The 21,006-nt window shown below is 41.7% G+C and overlaps 1 protein-coding gene across 1 annotated transcript in view; it reads left to right on the top strand.

Moving 5' to 3' along the window:
- Window positions 1-21,006, top strand: part of acp2 (acid phosphatase 2, lysosomal) — a 76,678-nt gene that overhangs the window by 18,866 nt on the left and 36,806 nt on the right. The window contains exons 2-3 of the mRNA XM_059975376.1: window positions 17,304-17,399; window positions 19,087-19,173. Of these exons, the coding sequence (XP_059831359.1) occupies window positions 17,304-17,399; window positions 19,087-19,173 (183 nt within the window). The remainder of the gene's footprint in view (window positions 1-17,303; window positions 17,400-19,086; window positions 19,174-21,006) is intronic.

Genomic DNA, 21,006 nt, shown 5'->3' with positions numbered 1-21,006 from the left:
TGGCGTTTCCAACGAGCGGACAGTCACAAGGCTGCGGGACTGGACAGCATCCCAGTGCGTGGCACAAATGGCAGGTGTGTTTACAGACATTGTTAATCTCTCCCTCTCCCAGTATAGTGCTGTCCACCATTGTTCCTGCATCTAAAAAGACCAAGGTAACATGTCTGAATGACTGGCTTCCTGTCACACTCACCTCGATAATAAGTAAATGCTTTGAGAGGCTGGTTAAGGACTACATCTGTAGCATGCTGCCACCCAAACCGGACCCCCTGCTATTTACCCACCGACAGATGACGCAATAGCCTCAGCTCTACTCACCGTCCTTACACATCTGGAGAAGAAGGATGCTTATGTGAGAATGCTGTTCTTAGACTACAGTTCAGCAGTCAACATCATAATTCCCTCCAGGCTCGACAAGAAGTTCAGAGACCTCGGCCTTCACCCTGTCTTGTGTAGCTGGATCCTGGACTTCCTGTCAGATCGCCGGCAGGTGGTAAGAGTGGGCTCCCTCACCTCTGCCCCTCTGCCCCTCAACACAGGAGCCCCTCAGGGCTGTCCTAAGCCCCCTCCTTTACTGTCTGTATACCCATGACTGTGTCACCACCCACAGCTACAGTCTGCTAATTAAATTTGCTGAAGACACTACACTGATTGGCCTAATCTCAAATAACAATGAGGCAGCCTTCAGAGAGGAAGTCATCACCCTGATACAGTGGTGACAAAACAACCTCTCCCTCAATGTCGCAAAGACAAAGGAGCTGGTTGTGGAGGAATGGAGACAGGCTAACCCCTATAGACATCAATGGATCTGTGTTGACAGGGTGAGCTGCTTTAAGTCCCTCAGATAAACATCACTGAGGATCTCATGTGGTCTGTACCTTCCAGCTGTGTGATGAAAAGACATAATGGCGCCTCTTTCACCTCAGACAGTTGAGGAAGTTTGGTATGGGCCCCCCAAATCCTAAGAACTTTCTCCAGGGGCACAATTGAGAGCATCCTGACTGGCTGCATCACTGCCTGGTATGGAACTGTACCTCCCTCATTTGCAAGACTCTGCAGAGTGTCGTGCACAGCCCAGCGCATCTGTAGTTGTGAACTTCCCGTGATTCAGGATATTTACAGAGACAGTTGTGTTAAAATCACTGGAGGCCCAAGTCACCCCAATCACAATCTATTCTAGCTGCTACCATCCAGGAAATGGTACCGCAGCATAAAAGCCAGGACCAACAGGCTCTGGGACAGCTTCTTCCACCAGGCCATCAGACTGATTAAGTAATGCTGACACAACCATATATCTATGCTATATTGACTGTCCTGTTGTCCATACTATTTATTATAAATTGCACATTTAGATGGAGACGTAACGTAAAGACTTTTACTCTTCATGTATGTGAAGGATGTAATTAATGAAGTCAATTCAATACAATTTAACAGGCAGTTTGTGATGGCCAGTTAGCAAATTGTGTCGTTGTGTAGGTTCTGAGTCTTTGCTTGTTTGTTCCTTCATTTGAGGTTCTTGTGAAATGCAGAGATGCTCTTGCTACATTAAAGGATTAAGAGTATACACAACTCTTTTTTTCTGATAGAAAATAGAAACAGAAAGTGTTGGAAATACAGTACTCAGAAGGTCTGGCAACATCTGTGGGAGGAGGAAGAGTTATTGTTTCAGGTTGAACAGCCTTCGTCAAAATGGGGAAGGAGATAAAAGCCTGTTAAGGTGCGAGTAGTGTGGCAGGGGGAATGTTTCTGACAAGGACATAAGATATAGCAGAACCTAGGTCATTCAGCTCATCGAATTTGCTCTGCCATTTGATCTTGGTTGATTTATTTTCCCTCTCAGCCCCATACTTCTGCTTTCTCCTTGTAATGGTTGACATCCTTACTAATCAAGAACCCATCAATGCAACACACACAAAATGCTGGAGGAACTCAGCAGGCCAGGCAGCATCTATGGAAAAGGGCATAGTCGACCTTTTGGGCTGAAACCCTTTGGCAGGACAGGAGAAAAAAAGCTGAGGAGTAGGTTTGAAAGGTGGAGGGAGAAGCGAGAGAAACCCAGGCGATAGGTGAAACTTGGAAGGGGAGGGATGAAGCAAAAGCTAGGATGTTGATTGGTGAAAGAGATAGAAGGCCCTGGAAGAAAGGGGGAGAGGAGCAACAGAGGGAGGCAATGGGTGGGCAAGGAGATAACATGAGAGAGGGACAAGGGGATGGGAAATGGTGAAGGGGGGGTTGGTGGAGGCATTACTGGAAGTTTGAGAAATCGATGTTCATGCCATCAGGTTGGAGGCTACCCATGTTCTTTAAATATACCCAAAGACTTGGCTCCATGGCCATCTGAAGCAATGGAAAGGGTAAAACCAGGATCACCATGGGGATCAGCTGTAAGCAAAGTTATCAAGTCAGTGGAACAGAGCAGCTAAACAGGGAGAACACACAGTGCCTATAAAAAGTATTCACACAAAAGTTTTCATGTTTTATTGTTTAAAATGTGGAATCATAGTTGATTTATTTTGGCTTTTTTGACACTGATCAACAGAAAAAGACTCTTCAGTGTCAAAATGAAAACATATCTACAAAGTAATCTAAATTAATTACAAATATAAAATAATTGATTGTGTAAGTATTCACCCCCTTCAAGTCAGTATTTAGTAGATGCATCTTTGGCAGCAATTACAGCCTCGACTGAGTCTGTGTGGAGAGGTTTCTATCAGCTTTGCACATCTGGACACTGCATTTTCCTCCCATTCTTCTTTACAAAACTGCTCAATGTCTGTCAGATTGCATGTGGATTGTGAGTGAACAGCCCTTTCTAAGTCCAGTCACAAATTCTCAATTGGATTGAGGTCTGGACTCTGATTTGGCCACTCCAAGACATTAATTTTTTTGTATTTAAGCCATTCCTATGTAGCTTTGGCTTTATGCTTGGGGCTAAATTAATATGGCAGGGGGATGGGAACCAGAATGATAGAGCTGTGGATGAGCCAGCAGGTTTACAAGAAGATGATGAGTGTAACATGAATTTAAGGAAAGGCAAGCCAATGACTGGGTACAAATGCAGATAGAGCAGAGTTCTGAAACAGTCTAGGAATGTTCAGTTCAGTTTAGTGCTGTGTAGTTCGTTAACCGCAAGCTGCAGAACCAGTCCGCTAAATCACACAAAATGGCAATTAAAAAGGCGTGACAGGAACCAGAAACACATATACCATGAACTGCAGAGTCCTCCTAAAAATGAGTCCAGTCCGCAAACTGCACCGATCAAACCTTGCCCGAGATTCAGGACTCCTGCACCTTCCTCTGGCAGGGGAGAGGGAGAGGGAGAGGGAGAGGGAGAGGGAGAGGGAGAGGGAGAGGGAGGCCCCTCAAATACAGGCAGGTGGTCCGAACAGCCGCTCACCTTCCTCTCCTGTCCTCCTTTATTGTCACAAGAAGTCACATCCCCGCATATTCTTGCTTGACTCTTTAATTGGTGAATAATGGATAATGGATTGGTGATCATGGGTTTGTGCCTCACCGTTAGGCCACATACACCTTTCTCAACCACGCCAAATTCCGTCAGAGAAACCAAAAGCACCAGATCTCTCAGTCGGCCTAAAAACACTTTATTGAAATGTAAATTACAGACTCCAGCCACGCAGATTAGTAGTAGAAGTATGTTTAGAAGAAGTAGTACAGTCGGCCCTCCTTATCCGCGAGGGATTGGTTCCGGGACACCTTGCAGATGCCAAGAATTGCGGATGCTCCAGCCCCTTACTCAGGTGGACCTAGGGACCCAGTGGAACCCCAGGCCTTATTTAACCTGTCTCAGTGTGGGGACATTAGGACCCGGCGGTGGAGCTTTGAATCCGCAGTGTTTCTGTTCACGAAAATAAGCACGATCATGATTGAAAATAAAGTGGAAATAATAAAGCAATTGGAAAAATATGGATACCATCGGTCATTGTAAAAGCATTAGGCTATGTCGGTCAACGATTGGAACAATTTTAAAGGATAAGGTGAGAAAGACCCTGCCCCAATGAAAGCCACAATTATTACTAAGCAATGCAGTGGTTTAATTATTGGATTTTGGGGTTTTGAGTTTTTGATCCTCCACATCAACCTGGCACGGATGGAGAGCACACTCAAAAGTGGTCTGTCACTGGATCGAGCTCGGGAACCTTTGTTCTCGAGCCAGGCACAGAAACATACATTCTTAAGTGTTTTATATGCATAGAAAGGTAAAATATATACTATATTCTAAGACAAACGCTTGACTAACTGATGCTAAATAATACCGGATGTACCTGTTTCGACTTACTTAGTAAGAAAACTTCCGATTTTTTTCGGTCCCGACCCACAATAACCCACGCACATCCTCCCATATACTTTAAATAATCTCTAGATTACTTATAATACCTAATACAATGTAAATGCTATGTAAAATAGTTGTTATACTGTATTGTTTAGGGAATAATGACAAGAAAAAAAGTCTGTACATGCTTGAACAACAAGTGCTAGAAGAGCACTTCCGGGTTTTCGTGATTCGCGGTTGGTTGAATTCACAGATGCGGAACTCGTGGATAAGGAGGGCCGACTGTAGTAATTTTGTGACTGACTGCAAGATATCGCCAATAGCTGTGTTGGTTTCTGGTGCCATCTTGTTTAAACAATTAAAGCTGTGGATTGTTATAACTGTCCATGTGTGGCAAAAATGAATGGACTGTTAAAGCACTGAGATCCAGCTGCAGCAGATGACTCCACATGTTCAATAATCATTTTGAAAGATTATCCACTAGAAGTCTCCACAAAGGCCTTGTGAACTATTTTCACGTTTTTGGAATGGTGCCCCATTATACTACAATGTGTTGTCTTGATTTATTCTACACTAGCTGGTCTGCTCTCCCAAACCCTCAAATGTGCCAGCCCAACAAATAAAGTTACAAGTTACTAACCTTGTGTTAACAGTATCACTACTTTGTAGCTCTTGGTTCTCAGGGTAGTTGTACACAATTGACGTATTCCTGATTTTTGCAGATAACTTGTTTCATCTAATAGGAAGGATTGATTCTCATTGAAATGCATCTGATCAGTCCAGCCATTTAAAGTATTCATAACTTGCTTTAACACTGGATCTTTCTGCATGTCTGGTACTGTCCAAGATGGCGCTGGCAATCTGCAGTGACATTTTGTGGGCAGCTAACAAAAACTACTAGATATACTTATGCTGAACTGCAGTCCGCAGCCTGTAATTTCTCTTTGAGTAATTTCATAGTGACGATTATGCTGTCTCTTGGGGAACGTGACTCTCTGCTGGGGCAGCCATCACTGGGGGCCGAGCTGTATCAGGGCCTGACAGTGGAAGACAAACTCAGAATCAGGTTTATTATCACCGGCATGTGACGTGAAATCTGTTAACTTAGCAGCAGCAGTTCAATGCAATACAAATAATCTAGCATAATAATAAATAAGCAAGTAAATCAATTATGTATTTTGAATAGATTATTAAAAACTGTGCAAAAACAGAAATACTGTATATTAAAAAAAGTGAGATAGTGTCCAAAGCTTCAAAATCCATTCAGGAATCGGATGGCAGAGGGGAAGAAGCTGTTCCTGAATCGCTGAGTGTGTGCCTTCAGGCTTCTGTACCTCCTACCTGATGGTAACAGTGAGAAAAGGGCATGCCCTGGGTGCTGGAGTCCTTAATAATAGACGCTGCCTCTCTGAGACACCGCTTCCTAAAGATGTCCTGGGTAGGCATGTCTGAGCTCATGCTCAGCTTCATTGTTCTACACTGATTGAAGATTAAAATCACAAAAGCTGAGAATGGAAAATGGACAGCACTATCTGCCCATATTTTCCCTCTTTTTCTTGCTGCTGCTATTAGGCAGGAGATGCAGGAGTCTCCTTGCCACCAGGTTAGCTCCTGGACTGGGTTCACTCGCCTCAACAGCTTTGGACTCTACGTGCACAGTTTGTCCTTTACACTTCAGATGTTTGTCTTTGCTGTGTCTGATTTTGCTTGATTGCCTTGTATCTCTTTGCTTTCTGGGTGCTTGCTAGTTAATGAATCTCAAAGTTGGATATATACATACTTTGATAGTAAATTTGAACTCTGGACTTTGTTGCTAGAAAAACCTCTATGCTTATAGATTGTGTATACATTGCGATTTCTATATTTGCGTCAGTGTTCTTGTATGTTAGTATTTAATTCATCCACTATGGCATCTGGTGACATCTTTCCTTTGAGACACTGGCAACATTATCCTTGGTATGACTAATATCAAGTACTCAGTGCCTTGTTTTCCAACAAATGATTTCCTTGCTCTCTGATAGTTCAGCTTCTGCAGTCCCTTGTCTTTGTAAAAAATAAAATATTTTGGTTTGCTGCTTTTTTTTTGGGATGGTTCTTTTTTTTGCCTCCCCTCAACATTTTCTGTAGCCTTGTTAGCAGCCTTGCTTCTGACTTTAAGCTGACATACAGGTCTTTGACCAGATCTGCACGTTGATGTAGAGCTTTACCCACAGTGGAGTTGATCCACCTTTAATGCATTGACCCTGTCATCAATAATCTCACTTTTTCACCTGAACAACCACCTGAATGTCTTTAACCTTGAGGATATTTACTTTTCTGTTTCTGGCACTTTACGGAACATTTTTTGTGCACCTTCCTGCTTATAAGTGAGCAGTGGAGAGGCTAATTACACTGGTCATTAACCTAGAACATACTACACGACAGCACAGGATGGGAACTTTGGCCCACCATGTTGCGCTGACTTACAAAAATCTGCTCCAAAAATGATTTTCAGAAAAAAAATCTATGCAGCTATGTTGCACGCATGATCCAACATTTATTTTTTTCATTAGTTGAATTTTGCAAATCAGTTAACCTGGGCACAAACTTGCTCTGCAGTGCCTTGGTCAGGAAGGCACTAACATTGCAGCAAATTCTTTAACAACACTATAGAGTTGCTGATCGTGCCTAACCTTTTATTTCTGGTCATGATGTACAACTTCTGTGCAATTTTTGGTGCCAGATTAAGTAATACTGCAATTCTTTCATAAAAAGAAAACTATCTACTATTATGCAACCAGAATGACCTATCATTGTGACATCCAATCAGTGGCCACTTCTGAGCTGTCTCCTGTATCTAATACAGTGGCCACTGAGTGCATGCTTATGGTCTTCTGCTGCTGTAGTCCATCCACTTCAAGGTTTGATGTGTTGTGTGTTCAGAGATGCTCTTCTGCACACTGCTGTTTGAGTCACTGTTGCTCTCCTGTCAGCTTGAACCAATCTGGCCATTCACACCTGACCTCTCTCATTATTGTAACACTTACCCAACAGGCTGGTATATGTCTAGGGGAAAAGGAGATCCAGCCACTCACCAACCCCATCTCCCGTACACGCAGGTGCTGTGAGAATCAAGTTTACGCCGCGCGTACGCACACAATATCAAACTCATACCAGATACCGTTATGGAATACACTTTAAAGATTTTACTAAAACTAAAAGAGTACTATGCAATACAGTATATATGAAGGAAAAGAAAATAAAGTAAAAGGCTCCAACTTATCAAAGTTCAGTCAGTTTAGTGCACATCATTGGAGCTCAACCATCGAACCATTCGACCCCTCGTCGTTTTCCTCTGACCTCCACGTCCTCGCACCTGGGACCACCCCGGTGGTCGACCGAGCAGTGCAGTGCATGTCCACCTTCCTCGGCGTCTCCTTCTCGCCTCCCCTGAAAAGACCACAAAACCCCCAAGCTCTCAGCCTCACAAGACAAAATAACATTCCCCATTGGTTAAAAAATGAATACAATTCCCATATCAGTAAGTCCAAAGCTAAACAACTGAGAGAAAACACTTATCAAACATAAAAGCATTCCTATAGCAAACCAAAGAAGCCATTTTGATTAACATACACAGTACATTGTACATTATCAAGACATTTTTGCCCACAGAACTCCCGCTCACTGGATATTCTTTGTTTTTCTTACAATTCTCTGTAAACTCTAGAGACTGCTGTGTGTGAAAATCCCAGGAGATCAACACTTGCTTAGATACTCAAACCACCCTGTCTGACACCAACACTCATCCCACAGTCAGTCACTTGGATCACATTTCGTTCCCTATTCTGATGTTGTGAACAACTGAACTTTTGACAAAGATTGGCGGATTAGATATTTGTATACAGTGGCCACTTGCTTTTGTGCATTCTTATGTCTTTTCATTTTGAACCTGTACCATTTTACTCTCTCAGTGCAGTTCAACATTATTGGAAAGCATCTCTGTCTCTTTATGAACTCAAACTCCAGGGCTTCCGGTACAACGGGATCATTCTGTGCCCTTATCGTAAGGGATTTGAGGACCCGAGTTGTAGGGAAAGGTTGATTATGTTAGGACTACATTTCATGGAGTAGAGGAAAATGGGGGGGGGGGGGAGGTTTGATGGAGACAAACAACTTCATAGATAAGGTAAATACAAGGGTTTTTTTCCCCACTGGGTCTATGCTTTTATGCATTGAGTTGTTGCCACATAATTAGCTGATTAGGCATTTGCATTAATGAGCTGGTGTACCTAATAAAGTGGCCACTGAGTGTAATTACGCGTAGCCCCCAAATCTTCTCTTAAGAACATTCACTGAGAAATCGGAGAGATTTTTTGTTCTGATTCTCAAGCTACAAAGAAATGTTTATCATTCAGACACTGGCTACCAGCTCCATTACTTTCAATTATGGGATACAGCCCTTCAACTAATTGTCTTTAAAGTGATTGTAAATTGATGGATTCTGTGCAATCGTGTTCCATTTCCAGGCATACTTAAGGCTTTAAAAAAAACAGGAATTTTGAAGGGTATAGGTCAAAGAGCAACACAGCACAGAAATGGGCCCTTTGGCCCAAATTAAGGACTATTTTATTTCTGCAGCGTGTTGGCCTAGCACAGTGCTTCAGACGTTGGATTGTACTTGATTCCAAGGTTGGAACTCCTAGTTCCTGCCAACTCCATCATGTCAGTAGCCTTAGAAAGCCTGGAGTTAAAGCAGAACCTCTGATATCCAGGACTGCAGGCGATAGGTTTGCCTCAGGAAACTGCAGCTGGGCAGTAAGAGCACTTGAATGAGAATGGGAGAGTGAGCATTGAAGGTCCAATCTCTCCCAAGCATGGAAGCTGGACTCACTGAAAGCCCGCTGTCAAGGGCAGCACTCCTCTCACAAACTTATTTCCTTTGCTGGCATTCTGTTTTGTTAAAAAAGTACAGGTATTAATTTAATTGATGCAGCAATTTTTGAGTTGCAAAGCAGGGTTTGAACTTTGTTTCCAGATCAATGCTCTAGCCCTCTTGAATTACTTGTACAATCATTTTACTTTTATGCTGTTTTTATTGTGGTATTTTACCTTCTGCCTTCTTATCCTTAGAGCCCCGGTTGTTTTTTTTTAAACATATCTCCACCATTGGCCAAGCCCCCATATACTGCCTTCACAGTGGATTGTGTATAAAGTTAGGCAGGGGGTTAGACACCTTCTTCAAAAATCACCCGAGCTGGAAGCTTTCTTCAAGGTTTTAATGATAAATCTTTGTGAAACTACAGAAAGTTAAGTAAAGCACGTATTAGATTCAAAACAGAATTGTTGTGCACCTGAATAGACTAATATTATTGGTTAGTCTCATGGTTAGGGTTAAACAAAGTAATGTCCACATGTACGATTCTACTGCAAACTCGTGCTGTAAGGGTAGGTCAATAGCAATGAATGATTAACAAAATACTTCCTTCAAAGTACACCTACTTAATGTTTACCAACATTAAGAAAGCTCAGGTCTGACAGATATTGCAGTTTCAAGGGCAAATAAAGAATGGATGGAGATGGATGTTTTCTAATGTATGTGCTTCAAGTCAAAATCCGAATTAGCTCATGCAGGAGGTGGTGTGAAAAAGCGGCTTATGAACAGAAAGTGATGTTTGTACAAAATAAATAGTGCTTATAGAGGTAGAACCCCCCAACTTGTGAAGTAATCTCCAATTCCCTTTGCCTCTTTCTCAACAATCCCCAAAGCTTGCTTCTTTGGGTAAGCTTTTACTCACCCAGCTCTATATGATGATAGGATTTGTTGTAAAATTGCTCTTTTTTTCCCTACCCTCTCCCACAAGACCTTGGCCCCTTTAAATGGATATGAGTCTTCCTTATCAGTAAATCTCTATTGGTAAGGGTTAGTAACATCTGTTTGTTGCCATCAACACAGGTGCACTTCAAAGCTGTGTGCTTAGTGCCCGCTCAGCTTTCTGTACACACACACACACACACTGTATGTGGCTAACCACAGCTGCAATGCCACGACGAAATCTATTAACTGTTGTTGGATGAATCGCAGGTGGTGATGAATCAGCTTATCAGAGTGAGTTAGGACACTGGATTGAGTGCTCGGAATCAGTAAAGCTAAAGAGCTGATTGATTTCAGCAAGGGGAAGGAGAATGATCACACCACAGCAGTAGAGTCGTCAGTGATCATCAGCAACGTTCTGTGGGCTGCAGACAATAGTTCCAAATATTCTTTTAAATATGCCTCTCAAATTACTCTCACTGCAATCTGCAGCCTCTAACTTCCCTCTAAGCATTGTACTTGTACATCAACTTCATGATCTTCCGATCTCACGATCACCTGAAGGATTTGGTGGATCAGACAGATTTGGCATCTTTAAGAGGACGAAGTTCCATTGCCATGGCTGGAAGTGAGGTGGGGGGGAGAAACTACAAGCCAGGCTGAGGCCTCCTCTACCCAGCATCTTGTTAGCAAATGGGCAGTTGCTGAATAACAAAACTGAGGACAAGATTGCTGTAGTGGAGAGAAATGAGATACTGTTCCATTCTATGCTTGACCAAAACGAGGCTTTCTTGCAGGACACCAGATACAGTGATCTGACCCGAAGGCTTCCCAATTTACAGAATGGACTGAACTGATTCAGAAAAGGCAAAAGGAAGAGTTATATGTTTCATGATAATATCTCAATGGTACTCTAGTTTGGCAGTTTTGTTGAACTAGTCTTCCCCTGACTTGGAGCACCTGACTGTCAAATGACATCTGTTCTGTTTACCAAAGGAGCTCTCCATAATTCTGAAAGCAGTTTACATTCCACCAGCGACTGACTATAATCAAGCGGTTGCGATACTGTCTGATACCATCTCCAAATAAGGAACAGACCATCCCGACGCATTTTAAATCATAGAGTCTCAACCAGGCTGGTTTGAAGCAAACCCTCCCAATTACCATCAGCATATCACCTGTAACACCAGAGGACCCAGAATACTACACCACTGTTGTACTAAGATAAGTAATCCCTGCTGCATTTCTGGAAATTTGATCACGTGGCTGTCTGTCTCCTATCTGCATACGTGCTGAGGCTATAGAGCAAAACTCCAGAGATTAGGACAACAAGATCAGCTACAGAATTGCATCGAGTCAGGGGTCTGAACTCATCTGGGAATCTGAATGAAAACCCTATGTTTATAACTAACTTTATTAAAGAAGTGTGATCGCTTCAAAGTCATTCTGAGTCTTCTCCAATCAGAAGCCCCAGATGAACCATGAGATCAGAAATTTGCTGAGAACCAGATCAAAGGCATTCAAGTCTGGCGGCCAGGGAAGTTGCGAGACCAAGTACGATCTCCGGAAAGCCATCTCATGGGTGAAGTGGCAATTCTGGATCAAACTTGAATCAACGAAGGATGCTCAGCAGCAGGATTTGAATAATATCACCTCTTATAAAATAGAATCAAGTGATGTGGGAGATAGCAGGGCTTTGCTTCCAGATGAGCTCAGTGTCTTCTGTGCTTCCTTTGACCATCAGATTGTGGAGGGGCTATCACAAACTCCCCATCCCTAATGATCCTGTGATTTGAATCTCTGAAGCCAACATGCAAACAGCCTTCAAGAGGGTGAGCCCACGAAAAGCTTCCAGCTCAGTTGGGTACGTGACCAAGTACTAAAGACCTGTGCTGATCAACTGGCTGGTATGTTTGCTGAGATTTTTAACTTCTTGCTTCGACAGTGTGTGGTACCCACCTGCTTTAAGAGGTTTGAAATTACTGGTGCTCAAGAAAAGCATAGGTTCAGGAACAGTTACTGCCCCTCAAACATCAGTTTCTTGAACCAAGGGGATAACATCACTTACCCCATCATTGAAATGTTCCCGCAACCAATGGACTCACTTTTAAGGACTCTTCATCTCATGTTCTTGATATTTATTGCTTATTTATTTATGATTATTATTTCTTTTGTATTTGCAGTCTGTTGTCTTTTGCACTCTGTTTGAATGGTCCTAGTTGGGCTAGTTTTTCCATTGTTTCTGTTATGGTTATTATTCTGTAGATTAATTAAGTGTTCCTACAAAAAAAATTATTCTCAGGTCTGCATATGGTAAGATGTATGTACTTTGATTAAAATTTACTTTTAATTTTGAAGCAACACACACAAAATGCTGGTGGAACACAGCAGGCCAGGCAGCATCTATAAGGAGAAGCACTGTCGATGTTTTGGGCCGAGACCTTTTGTCAGGTCTCAGCCGGAAACGTTGACAGTGCTTCTCCTTATAGATGCTGCCTAGCCTGCTGTGTTCCACCAGCACTTTGTGTGTGTTGCTTAAATTTCCAGCATCTGCAGATTTCCTCGTGTTTGCTTTTAATTTTAAAGTTTGCTCTAAATTCCTGGACCCAGCACATAGGAAGCTAGTGTCTTCACTTTCTTAGAAGGGTAAGGAAGTTTGACTCGTTACTGAACACCAACAAATTTCCACAGCTGCAGTGTTGAAAGTATCCTGTCTGGTTGCATAAAGATCTAGTACAGCATTTTTCCTCTCAACCCTTCTCTTCTGCCTTCTCCCTGCATCCCTTTATCCCCTGACCAATCAAGACTCTATTAACCTCTGTCTTAAATATGTCTTGTGACTTGGCATCTGCACCTACCTGTGACAACGATTCCAGAGATTCACTACTCTCTAGCTAAAGAAATTCCTCCTCATTTCTGTTCTAAAAGGGCGCTCCTTTATTCTGAGGCTTTACCCTCTGGTCCGAGACTCCCTCACCACAGGAACATATTCTTCGCATTCACTCTATTGAGGCCTTTTAACATTTGATAGGTTTCAATGAGGTCACCCCTCATTCTTCTGAATTCTAGTGAGTACAGAGCACATCCTTTCCAAGGTAAGGGGTCCAAACCTGCTCACAATACTCCAAGTGAGGCCTCACCAGTGCTTTATAAAGTCTCAACATTACATCCTTGCTTTTATACTTTAGTCCTCTTGAAATGAATGCTATCATTGCTTTTGCATTCCTCACCACCAACTCAACCTGCAAATTAACCTTTAAGGAATCCTGCACAAGGATTCCCAAGTCCCTTTGTACCTCAGATGTTTGAATTTCTCTTCATTTAGAAAATGGTCCAACATTTTATTTCTTTTTGACACTGTATTTCATCTGCCATTTCTTTGCCTATTCTCCTAATCTGTCTAAGTCCTTCTTTTGCCTCTCTACTGCCTCAACACTACTTGCCCCTCCACCTATCTTTGTATCATCCACAAACTTTGCCACAAAGGCATCAATTCTGTCATCCAAGTCATTGACATATAATGGAAAAAGAAGTTGTCGCAACAAAGATCCCTGTGGAACACCACTAGTTATTTACAGGCAACCAGTAAAGGTTCCCTTTATTCCCACTCATTGCCTCTTGCCAATCAGCCACTGCTTTATCCATGCTAGTATCTTTACTATAATACTATGGGCTCTAAACTTGTTAGCAGCTTCATGTGTGGCACCTTGCCAAAGGCCTTCTGAAAATCCACGTACACAACATTCATCGATTCTCATTTGTTTATCCTGTTATTTCTTCAAAGAATTGCAACAGATTTGTCAGGTAAGATTTTCCCTAACAATTATCTATTTTATCATGTGCCTTCAAGCATCCCAAAACCACATCCTTAACAGTTAAAACTCCAATATCTTCCCGACCACAGAGGTCAGAATAACTGGCCTGTAGTTTCCTTTCTTCTGCTCCTCTCCCTTCTTGAAGAGTTCTCCGGAACCATTCCAGAATCAATTGATTCTTGAAAGATTATTACTAATGCCTGCACAATCCCTGATTCAGAACCCTGAGGTGTACACCATCTGGACGATGTAACTTATCTACCTTCAGACTTTTCAGTTTCCCAAGAACCTTCTCTTTACTAAAGGTAACTTCACACACTTCTGCCCCCAACAGTCTCAAACTTCTGGCATACTGCCAGTGTCTTCCACAGTAAAGGCTGCTACAAAATACTCAAATCAGTTTGTCCTCCATTTCCTCGTTCCCCATTACTTCCTCTTTAGCATCATTTTTCAGTGGCCCAATATCCACTCATCTGTCTTTCACACTTTATGTATGTGAAGAAACTTTTATTATCCTTTTTAATATTATTGGCTAGCTTACTTTCATTTTCCATCTTTTCTTTAATGACTTTTTTCAGTTGCCTTCTGTTGGTTTTTAAAAGCTTCCCAATCCTCTGATCTCCCACAAATTTTTGCCTATTACATGCCCTCTCTTTAGCTTTTATGTTGGCTTTGACCTCTCATTAGCCATGATTATGTCATCTTGCTTTTAGTATACTTCCTCCTCTTTGGGATGTATGTATTCTGCACCTTCCGAATTGCTCCCAGAAATTCCGGCCATTGTTGGTCTGCTGTTATCTCTGCCAGTGTTCCCTTCCAATCAATTCTGGCCAACTATAAGATCATAGATATAGGAGCAGACGGAGGCCATTTGGCCCAGTGAGTCTGCTCCACCTTTCATTCATGGGCTGATCCAATTCTTCCAGTCATCCCCACTCCACTGCCTTCACCCCATACCCTTTGATGCCCTGGCTAATCAAGAACCTATCTATCTCTGCCTTAAATGCACCTAATGATTTGGCCTCCACAGCCACTTGTGGCAACAAATTCCACAGATTTACCACCCTCTGACTAAAGTAATTTTCCACATTTCTGTTCTAAATGGACGTCCTTTAATCCTAAAGTTGTACCCTCTTCCCCTACCAAGGGAAATAACTTTCTCATATCTAATCTGTTTAGGCCTTTTAACATTTGGAATGTTTCTATGAGATACCTCTCATCCTCCTGAACTCCAGGGAATACAGCCCAAGAGCTGCCAGAAGTTCCTCATATGGTAATCCTTTAATTCCTGGAATCACTCTCGTGAATCTTCTCTAAACCCTCTCCAATGTCAGCATATCCTTTCTAAAATAAGGAGCCCAAAACTGCACACAATACTCCAAGTGTGGTCCCATGAGTGCCTTGTAGAGTCTCAACATCACATCCCTGCTCTTATATTCTATACCTCTAGAAATGAATGCCAACATTGCATTCACCTTCTTCACCACTGACTCAACCTGGAGGTTAACTAGGGCTAACTACACAAGGACTCCCAAGTCCCTTTGCATCTCTCCCTATCTAAATAATAGTCTGCTCTTTTATTTTTTTCCATCAAAGTGCATGACCATACACTTTCCAACATTGTATTTCATTTGCTACTTCTTTGCCCATTCCCCTAAACTATCTAAGTCTCTGCAGGTTTTCTGTTTCCTCAACACTACCTGCTCCTCCACCTATCTTTGTAGCATCGGCAAATTTAGCCACAAAGCCATAGTACAACTCCTCTGTAATTCCCTTTGCTCCACCTGATATCAGGTACTGATATACCTGACTTTAGCTTCTCCTTCTCAAATTGCAGGGTGAATTCTATCATATTGTGATCCTATTGTTACCCTATGGGTTCCTTTACCTTAAGCTCTCTAATCAATTCGGATGCATTACGCAACATCCAGTCCAGAATAGTGGACTGCATCACAAATCTCATATAAAGCCATCTCATCGACATTCCAGAAATTCCCCCACTTGAAATCCAGCATCAGTCTGAGTTTGCCAATCTACCTGCATTTTGAAATCTCCATTGACTATTGTAACATTGCCTTTTGCCATGTGTTTTCTATTTTCTGTTGTAATTCATGGACTACTTCTTGCTACTGCTTGGGGTCTGTATGTAACTCCCATTAAGGTCTTTTTACCTTTGCATTTCCTTAGCTCTACACACAATGATTCAACAGCTTCTGGCCCAGTGTCATCTCTTTCTGATCATTTGATTTCATTTTTCAATAACAGAGCCATGCCACCCTCTCTGCATACCTGCCAGTCCTTTTGATAGAATGTATATCCTTAGACATTAAGCTTCCAGCTGTCATCTTTTTTCAGCTCACAACATCTTACATGCCAATCTTTAACAGTGCTACAAGTTCATTTACTTTATTCCATATACTGCATATATATTACATATTACACCTTCAATCCTGTATTCAGCCTTTTTGATTTTATCCACCTTTTACATTGCATCTCATCCTATTGACTGCAATTTTGCCATATCATCACCCTCTCCTTGATAGCAGTCTAACTACATATTGCCCATGTTTGTAAACTAACTGCCCCATCCTCAGCACTATCATTCTGGTTCCAATCCCCCTGCCAAATTAGTTAAACTCTGCTGAACAAATTGAGCAAACCTGCCCACAAGGATATTGGTCCACCTTGGGTTCAGGTGTAATCCTTCGTTTTTGTACAGGTTGTACCTTCCCCAGAGGAGATCCCAATGATCCATAAATCTGAACCTCTGCCCACTGCATCAGTCCCTCAGCCTTTCATTCACCTGCCTAATCCAGTGATTAGGGCAAAACCTTAATCACTACAGTTTAGCAACACTGACCACCTTGATTACTTTGCATTAAAATAGATTGTGTTATTGTTTTATTCAAATTGTATTCTTTCTTGTGAAAATTGTGTATATTTTATTTAAAATTTGTTTTTTTCTTATGAATCCTCTTTATCTGATGCTATATGCATGTAAATAAGTTCATTGTACCTGTTTATACACGTACTTGTGCATGTGACAATAAACTCAACTTTGACAATTTGTCTTGGTGTCTTTAGGAATGTGAAGGTGCTTCTCAAGAATGTAATTGTACAAAACTCTACAGTCAGTAGCATAGTGAGATTGGGCAGAGTGGGGTGGAAAGAGGTGCATGGGAGGAAGGGCATTTGGCTAGAAAACAGTATCTCAATAGAGAAGGAAGTTGAGAGTGAGAAAGTCTGGAGCCAGCAGATAGAGTGCAGAGGTATCACTGGAGGGAATAGTTACAATCTTTTATGTTTTTCTTTCAACCACCCTGCACACCTTTTGCTTTTCTCCCCCTCTTCCTTTATAAAGTGACAAATAATAATAATCCTTTTGAAACTTGGACTACTTTCACAGGTTTTTCGTCATGGTGATCGATCTCCTATCGGAGGATTCCCAAAGGATCCAAATACAGAGGCTGATTGGCCTCAAGGATTTGGGCAGCTTACCCAGGTCAGTGACCTCTGTTCCTTCTTTCCTCCCTTCCTGACCTTTCCCATCAGCAAGGAGGCCATTTGTTTCTCTGTTCTCTGTGATCACAGGGTGTCTTTCCCTGCATTAATCCCACATTCTTCATAATTAATGTTATGTTAGAATCTGCATTTAATCTACTCGACCATTGGGTCTCCACTGATCCTTTTGAGTGGCGAATTAAAAGTCCTCTACTGTCTGAGTAAAAAAAATTCTTCTGGAAGACTGACCTCTTATTCTGAAACTGAGAAGCTTGGTTCCAGACTCCTGAGCCAGAGGAACATCGTCCCTGCTATAACCTTGTCAAATCTCATGTGAGAAGTAAGTATGTTTCAGTGAGATTTTCTCTATTAATCTAAGCTTAGGCCTAATTTGTTTACTTCCTCCTCATAGCAGAGTCAACAACCTTGGACAAGTTTAGCTCCACTTCCTCATCCCTCCATCCTTCCATCCTTCCAAGAATCACAGCTTCACAACCTCAAAATAACTTGTTTATTCCTACTGTCTGCCAACCACTCGGAACTCCATTACAGTGTATAATTCACAATACCAGTCACTTTGCATTGAATTCTTTGTGAGGCACCTTTTCAGACTTACAAATGTCAGAATGTATCACATTCATTTGTTTCCTCCTTATCTGTCTTGTGAGTTGCAATCTCAAACTCTGATATGTCAAATACGATTGCCCTTTCATACCACCACAGTGATTTTGCCTAGACCTATTATGTCCTGCTACTTTAATAAATTGTAACATTTGCCTCCTACCAAAATGAGGATAACCAGTAGGTAGTTCCCTGATTTTTTAAATATATATTTCCCCTACCTCTTTAGCAGCAGGGTTACATTTGTTACTTTCCAACAAGTGGGAGCAATTATAGATTCCATAGAACTTTCAGAGGTGACAACAGGAGCATCCACTACATTTTGTAAAACTCCGAGATGCACTTCAATAGGTCCTGGACATTTATCAGTTTGCGGTCTCCTAAACTTACTACTTTCATCTCCTCCACTGGACGTTCTCTAGATTTCTTCTGTGTCTTCAGGAGAGCAATTCAAATCACAAAATTTGTAATTTTATAAGTAATAAACTTGCATAGTTTACATTTTAAAATTGGTTGTAAAATATTTACTGTTTAATGAAAAAGAGATGCATATGTAAAATAATTTCAAGCAAGTTATGTTGGTGAATGTAACAGCAGCCACAATTGCTTGTGCTTTAAACAAGGAACTATTTGTTGACACTTTTTTACAGTAGCAATCTAAATAAGACCTATACTGTTAATGAAACGTAGCCTTTGTGAAAGTACCAATCTCTACTTAAGTAGAGTCAAAGTAAAACCTATTCTGGATGATGTCAATCTGGCCGTCACCATCTTCTTGTGTACAAGTGAGTTAGTGTATCATTGTTCCTGGACTATAGTGTAAGCAATGTTAAACATTTAGCTCTGTGATGTGACTGGAGTGTGAGTGGACATCACTGTGGTACAAAAGCCCAAAGGAGAATGAGTGGAGAGCTTGGCATATAAATCCAGTCTTCGATACGTTGGGCTGGATATAGGTTCAAACTGGAAAAGTGTAGAGCTGAATCTCACTGTTGTGTGGCTCTGGATTTATGCTTACTGCTCTCTCTCTTCCTATAATGACGGGGATTTCTGTTTCCATTATGTAGACTGGAATGAGACAGCAGTACGCACTGGGCCAATATCTGCGAAATCGTTACCATGGCTTCCTCAACTCGACTTATGACCGATACGAGGTGAGATGAGATGCTGTGTAAAGGGGTGGGGTTCTAATAAACCAAGTTGAAATTCTAATTCAGCTTTGGATACTGTTGTCTGAAGGAGACCAAATATGCACATTTTGATCTGCAACTGATGCATTGTGATGTTTTGCTTTACCAACAACACTTAAGTATAAGTAACTGGGATGTCATTGACATGTAGAGGGGCTGCTTTTGGGGACCGAATCAAAGTTGGATCACCAACATCCTTTTAGGAATGCAGAGGTGCCATGAACACTTCATACAAAAGCCAATGCATCTCTTCTAAGCAACTCACACAAAATGCTGGAGGAACTCAGCAGGCCAGGCTGCATCTATGGAAAAGAATACAGTTGACATTTCAGACTGAGATCTTTCACCGGGATTGGAGAAAAAATGATGAGAAGGGAGGAAAAAGCAGAAGGTCTCTTATAACCCTTTAATGTGAATGCGTGATATAACAATGGCTGCATTTCAGTTAGATGGCAGCTCTAGCTGACTTAATTACTTATCCTCAGACATGTGAGGTGGCCCTACGTTGGCTCCAGAACAAACCCTCCAATTGCCATGTTTTGGTGTAAATGCCATTTAAATTTTAATAAAGGAATTGTCTTCGGAGTAGGGTCTCTGTAGCCACACTGACAGGAGGTGCATTCCTTTCAGCTGAGTCTGGAGGCACACTCAAGAGCGCTATAGTTGTGAGTATTCAGCCAGACTCTGGCAATTTTGGAATGAGTGATATTGCAACAAAATTCTGTTGCTGAACATGATGCCAAATTAAAACTAAATCTCTTCTAAAATGACTTCTCTTCCAAATGCTGGAAAAAGCTGTCCAGGATACAGTTGTGGAGAGAGAAAACTTGGTAGATGTTTCAGGTTTATAACCTTTGTTTCTGAACTAGAGAGTGGCAGTAAGCAATGTTTTAAGTTACAACAGAGTGTGGAGGGAACAATATGAACAATTGTCCTTGGAAGGGTGGAGACCTGTCGGGTAAAGAGTACTCCACTGGCTGGAAAAAAATGTTGGAGATTCCTAATGGGTCAGGGAAAGAAAAATGAGTGCTGAAAAATAAATATTACAGATTAACAGCCATTCATTAAAACTGGTCAATCATGGTTGCCATAATAGCGTAGCATAGTGGTTTGCGCAATGCTGTTACAGCTCCGGCTGCAGGAGTTCAGAGTTGAGTTCCGACATCATCTGAAAGAAGTCTGTATGTCTTCCTCTGCGTGCTTCTGTTTCCTCCCACAATCCAAAAGTCCAAAGATGTACAGGTTAGTAGGTTAATTGGTCATTGTAAATTGCCCCGTGATTAGGCTAGGGTTAAATTGGGGGTTGCTGGTTGGCATGGCTCGAAGAGGCTGGAAGGGTCTGTTCTGCACTGTATCTCAATAAATAAATTCACAGTATGTGAAATTGAGGTGTTTTTCCTCAAGGTTACATTGGGTGACCCTGAGTTTTTAAATGCCTGGCACTTTAATTCTTCATCCATTCCCAATTTCCCCCCATAACTGACTCAATGAGGTCCACAGCAAGCCCAAGGAAGTGCACCCAATTCTCAGGCTGAGTGTAACACAGCTCTTGGAACTTCACAATGAGTTCAACAATTTCAGATGATTAGCCTCTCTAGTTTGCCAGAACTAATAAGTTCTGAAAACTAATCAACTTGTTTTTCTTTCTCACATACAAAATCTGATTAGGGTATTTCTAATATTCTTCTATTTCATTCTTATCAGTATCTTCAGTATTTTGAACTTTTTTCTGTATCTTCTGTTGTTTCTTTCTCTTGTCCGTAATCTTCAAAGAGACTAGCTGCAATTAGCAAGCCT

This window comes from Hypanus sabinus, chromosome 7, assembly GCF_030144855.1.
Source record: "Hypanus sabinus isolate sHypSab1 chromosome 7, sHypSab1.hap1, whole genome shotgun sequence".
NCBI classification, from domain to species: domain Eukaryota; kingdom Metazoa; phylum Chordata; class Chondrichthyes; order Myliobatiformes; family Dasyatidae; genus Hypanus; species Hypanus sabinus.
Note: the sequence above shows the minus strand (reverse complement) of the source record. Positions and strands in the feature narration are given on the sequence as shown.